This window comes from Microcaecilia unicolor, chromosome 8 (genome assembly GCF_901765095.1).
Source record: "Microcaecilia unicolor chromosome 8, aMicUni1.1, whole genome shotgun sequence".
NCBI classification, from domain to species: Eukaryota; Metazoa; Chordata; class Amphibia; order Gymnophiona; family Siphonopidae; genus Microcaecilia; species Microcaecilia unicolor.
Genome location: NC_044038.1, coordinates 166,817,069 through 166,823,068, shown reverse-complemented (window position 1 = coordinate 166,823,068; position 6,000 = coordinate 166,817,069). Strand labels below are relative to the sequence as shown.

The following is a 6,000-nucleotide window of genomic DNA, read 5'->3' as shown; positions in this document are numbered from 1 at the left end:
GCGACCACCCTGAAATATTTGGGTGTGACCGTTGATTCTCAACTTTCTTTCTCTCGACACATCTCTTCCTTAGTCAAATCCTGCCTCTTTTCACTATCCCCATTTTAGGACCCTCCTAAAAACTCACTTATTTACACTGGCATTCAATGCTCCTAACCCATAAATAGAGGAGTAGTCTGGTGTTTAGAGCACTTGTGTTGACGTCCCAAGATACCCGGTTCAAATCCCACTGTTGCCATAGGCGCCGACTCCATGGGTGCTGTGGATGCTCGAGCACCTCCAATATTTTCCCCACCCTCTGAACTTCCGGTTCCAGCCCGACCTGCCCGCCCTCTTCTCCCTCTAGAGTCTTCCGTCTTCGCCGTCATGCCTTCCAGAATTGAAAACTCATCTTACCTCACCTCGCTCAGTCCCAGCAGCAGCAGTAAAAGGCGAGCAGGCTCGGCACTTCAGCCTTCCCTTCTCTCAGCTCTGGTCCCGCCCTCATTTCCTGTTTCTGCAAGGGCGGGTGAGTTACTGGACATGGAGAGGAGGGGAGAGAGGAGAAATCGCTGGACATGGAAGAGAGGGCAGGGGAGAGATGAGACTTGTTGGACATGGATGGAGGGAGGAGGGCAGGGGAGAGAGGAGAATTCGCTGGACATGGATGAGAGGGGAGGGAGGTTAGGGAAGAGAGGAGAATTGCTGGATATGAATGGAGGAGAGGGCAGGGGAGAGAGGAGAATTGCTGGATATGTGGGAGGGGTGGAGGGGGGCAGAGGAGGGAGGGGGTGGAGGAGGGGTCGGATGGGGGAGAGGGAGTGGGTGGAGGGGGGGAAATGCACCACCTGTAAATATATATATATATATATTTCAGCACCCCCAATCATTTTGAAAAGTTGGCTCCTATGACTGTTGTTCCTTGTGATCTTGGGCAAAACACTTAACTCTCTGTTGCTTCAGGTACAAACTTTGATTGTGAGCTCTCCAGGGATAGGGAACTACCCAATGTACCTGAACATAACTCACCTTGAGCTACTATTGAAAAAGATGTGAGCAAAATCTAAATAAAATCACCTGACAGCAGGGCTTTGATCTGGAGGACAGATTCTCTTTATTTTTTTCTTTCTCCCTCCTTTCCTCTGTCCTCGATAGTTGATGTAGTTCCTTTCTTTTCCATTTGGCTTTATTGTACACCGCTTTGATTTTGGCTTTGAAAGACAGTATATCAAATACCGACTAAACTAAACTAAACCATGCTCCAGATTCAGAGTCCCGTCCCTACATTCAGAATCTAAATTGTCTGTAACATTTCTAGAATCCCTTAGTGTGATACTGTACCAGAAGGGAAGCTAACATGGATCTCGACAGCATCACCTCATCATCCAGAGAACGGCTGATGGGATACAGGAGAACAAACGGTAAGGTTAGAATGCAAACCAAACCACCTAATAGGACAGGCTGTGAGAATCCTGCAGTGCTCGCAGGTCTGCAGGTATGTTGTACACAAGGGTCAACAGGTTCATTTTTAAAGGGAAACCCCCGTGCAAAGTTTCCCGTTGAAAACGCGGGCTGTTTATTGATTTATTTATTAGGATTTATTTACCACCTTTTTGAAGGAATTCACTCAAGGCGGTGTACAGCAAGAATAAGTCAAACATAAGCAATAGACAATTACAGCAGTAAAAATATTCAAATAGCATTACAATGTATGGCACAGTATGCTACATTGCAATGTCAAAACAATACGCCATAAAACATTTTAATAGACAGCATAGGGTGTAAGCAAAGATGAAACATATAGATAGATAAGATAGAGTAACAGGAGTTAGAAAATAAGGGGACTAATTTAAAGAAAGTTGCACATGAAGTCAGAAAGGTACATGAATATAATCTCAGCTAGGATAAGAGTGGATAAACATGTCCTGCTACAGTATGTGCAGGCAGTGCCAGTGTCACTATGTGTTTGTGTGTGTGTGTGAGAGAGAGAGAGCTAATGAGCGCTGATAACAGTACTTAACAAGCAACAATGAGCACTAATTGGAAATAATTAGAATTTTTACACACAACTCACTAAGTGTATTCTGTAAAGAAGTGCACTGAACTTCTAACGCTAGCAGGCAAAGAGGCATGATTATGGGCAAGGAAATGGGCATTCCAAAATTTACATGCATACTTATAGAATATGGCCCAATGCACCTGAATCTACATGTTGGGATTTATGCCATGTTTTCGTTGGTGTAAATGGATGCACGTAGTTTTAGGTACAGAGATATCAACAAAACGTATTGTATATACCATACCTAAATCTAGGCACCGCTCATAGAATTTGCTTAATCAGCGCTGATTTCCAGGCTGATTTTTTAGGCGCCATATATAGAACCTCCCCCTTAGTGCGTCAGTCCCTACCGCCTATAAAATAGGTGGTGGTAGGGGCTCACGAGCTAATGGCCATGCGCCAATGGGAAAATTAGCACGTGGTCATTGATACTAAAAATTGGAAACTTGGCTATTTTACCCCAATGATAAAAATGGCCTTAGCCAGTGGAAATGACCCACAAAAGGGTGCACGATAGCCATTTGGTAAAAGGGCCCCTATAACTTTAAGCGTGCAAGGGGCACATAATTTAAGGGCCCTTTTACTAAGCTGCAGTAAGCACTAAAGTGAGCTTACCACAGTTTAAAAGGACTTACTGCAGGCCGAGTTGAGTCATCCAGAGGTAAAACCCCAATGTTCACACCATGGGCTAAACAAAGCCCTAAATTATTCTTGGAGGGGGCATGTCTGGGGCGGCAGAGAATGGGTATGACAGCGTGAATCAATTAACGCAGCCACATTACCATGCAGTAACTGATTAGCATGGGATTAGCACGTAAGCCCTGACCGCCTACAAAATGGGTGGCAGTAAGGGTTCACATGCTAATTTCTGTCAATGGCCGCACGCTAGTGGCAACATTAGCACATGACCGTTAATTGGGAAAATGGAAAATTGGCCATTTTCCAGCTGCGGTAGAAAATGGCCTTAGCGCGCAGGAAAGACCAACATAAGGGGCTCACTAAGGCCACTTTTAATCACAGTTTAGTAAACGGATTCCTTCAAGAATTGTCCTTTTGGTGTTCTACTGAAAATTGCCTTCTCTTTGACTACGCAAAGTTAGTTTTTCAAGGATCTACAGGTATATCTTTTGTGGTTAAAATCATGAAGAGTGCTGGGTACACTTTTAAGGTCTGTGCCCTGAGAATGGCAAGGACAAATCAAACTCGGGTATACGTATAAAGTATCTCATACCATGTAAAATGAGTTTATCTTGTTGGGCAGACTGGATGGACCGTACAGGTCTTTATCTGCTGTCATTTACTATGTTACTATATTTAATCATGAGTCAGTTATCACTTCTCATTGTCTTTTGATAATACATATACTTTCCAGGTCTAATTGAACCTAGGATGACCTACAGCAGAGAACTACAAATTAAAACTACACTTCAAGAACTGCTAATATACGCCATATTTCTTACAGATACATGCATATGTAAGTCTAAGAATGACAGGGGTCATATGCTGAGCCGCATGAACTAAGCATTTTGATCTATCAGTGACTTAGATAATGGCTGTGGGCAGATTACAAAATAACATCCATACTTATGATAACCATGGGGCCCTTTTACTAAGCGTCAGCGTGTGTTTTTTACACACACCGAGGCCCCCTTTTACTGCAGTGGGTTAAAGGCTGTCTTTTCTGATCCAAAGGAAATGGCCTTGCGGTAAATGAACCAATTACCGCATGGCCATTTCGGGGTAGATCCCTTACCGCCACCCACTGAGGTTGTGGTAAGGGCTCCCGTGCTAACCTAGCAGTAACCTGGCAGTGTGTGGTGCTGCTCTATTACTGCCAGTTAAGTTTCAGCACTACAAAAATAGAAAATATTTCTGTAGTGCCGGAAATGGCCCGCATTGGTAGTAGTTCCCGATTGGTATGTGGCAAGACCGTCGCTGCGCACCAACCGTTTAATAAAAGGGCCCCTAAATTAAACAAAACATGACACAAAAATTAAAACCATTACTCTCTTAAAACAAAGAGTAACATAAAATTCACAAATAAAACAGAAAAATCTGGGCTTACGTCAGATGCATTTTACAGTGTATAGTTTTCTCTGTCTATGGTATTAAGGACTCGTAAAAACAGTGACATTCATTTACTCATAGAAAACAGAATATACCAGCAGAGTAAGAATCTCAAGGTCCACTGGACCTGCCCATCTCCACTCCTAGTTATGAACGATTTCAAAAACATTTGAAAACATTGCTGCTTCCCGGATGGGGGTGGGGTTGGGAGAGGAGGAGGTCTGGTTCTGTTGTGTTGTAGTGCATGGGTTTATGGGTGAGCAGGGTGGATTTTTACTGATGATGTTTTATATTATTGTTTAAGTTGTTTGTATATCACTTTCATTGCCTCTGTAGAAGTTTGAAGCCTGCACAACAGTAGATGTCATTGTAACCTTTGCAATCTATAATTCTTTGCAACTCAATAAACATTAGAGCAAACATTTAGATTCTATACCATTGAGTCTGTAGCCTTTGCCTTCTTAATTTTCTTTTGTATTTTAGGCTCCCACCAGCATCAGTACTGAAGCTGCACAACTCAATAGCATATAAAAGCATTCAATGTTTACTAACAGTGGCAGTGTGTAATGATTTGCTCACAATAACATATAAGAAAAAGGTTCCAGAAGTATGCAACTGACTTCATTTGCACTCTCCAAGATGTGCTGAGAGACACAGCTATTAGGACACTCTTTGCACTAAACAATGTCCCAGTTTGCTGCTGGTAAGGAACATGAAGTGATGTTGCAGACTATGGCTGCAGATCGCAGGACTTTTCCAGCTCCGGCAGTTCACTGCAGAAAGATTCTCCAGCTTCTGTGGTGCCAGGCAATTTTGAAGTTGGGGCGGACTGAGGATGGTCTGGGCCCCCAGGCACTGAGGGTGGTCTGGGCCCCCACCTGGTCGCTGCTCAATACCCCCCTCCTGCTGCCCCTGCCACCACAGCAGGGGCGTAGCCAGACAACAGATTTTGGGTGGGCCTAGGGAAGAAGTGGGTGGGAACCAATTGTTCCCCTCCCCCAACCACCACCCAAAAAATATCTCAGCTGGTGGGAAAATGCTTCTTTCCACCTTGGCAGTCTGCAACAGGCATGTGCTGAAAACTGAACATTCGCAGTCTTCAGCTGGACGAGCTTGGGATCCCACCAGCAACCACTAAATGTGTGCTACTGTTGGGTGGGCCTGAGCCCGAAATAGGCCCACCTGTGGCTACCTGAGGGGTCCTGGTGGTCTGGTGGCCTCTGCGGGAGGATATATTCTTTCCTGCCTGCTGCACTGCCACTATTCCCCCCCCCCCTGCCAGCGCCGCTGTGTTCTCAAAATGGTGGCCAAGACTTCCAGTGGTAGTCTCGTGGGTCTCGACAATCTTGCAAGACTTCCGCAGGAAGTCTCGGCACCCATTTTTAAAACACGGTGGTGCGGAGGGTCACGTGATGCACTGAGAGAGCAGGACGTGTGACTCTGCTCTCCGAGGCCCCAACACCCGATATCGCCATTAAAACCTCCATAAAACCGTCTGTCGGTGAGAACGCGACCTATTACTTACTTAGTGAAGGGTCCATGGACAGATTCATCGAAACCCCGCTGAAAACGATGCCGGTAAGAGGCTCTAAAAAAGAAAAAGAAAAACCGCGGGGGGCGGAAGTCAACGAAGAGCGGGCCGCACAGCGGGTCTTCACGGCGGAACAATTATCACAGCTGACGGAGGTGGTGACAGAGGCAGTGACAAAGGCCGTGGAACCGCGGCTTGAAAAGATCTCCACACAGATCGCGGATTTCGAGACGCGGCTGACAGGCACGATTCAGCGGACAGGGGAGCTCGAGCAGCGGATGTCCAATCTGGAGGACGAGAATACCCCAGCACAACAGCGCATGGAAAAACTACAAGCCACCGTGGAGGCCCTGAATAACAAAGT

General features: G+C 45.5%; 1 protein-coding gene across 1 annotated transcript in view; it reads left to right on the top strand.

Moving 5' to 3' along the window:
- The first annotated feature begins 1,336 nt into the window (after nt 1–1,336).
- The window catches only part of PKD2L2 (polycystin 2 like 2, transient receptor potential cation channel), a 57,866-nt gene continuing 53,202 nt past the window's right edge, over nt 1,337–6,000 (top strand). Inside the window, exons 1-2 of the mRNA XM_030212379.1 lie at nt 1,337–1,400; nt 3,411–3,512. Of these exons, the coding sequence (XP_030068239.1) occupies nt 1,337–1,400; nt 3,411–3,512 (166 nt within the window). The remainder of the gene's footprint in view (nt 1,401–3,410; nt 3,513–6,000) is intronic.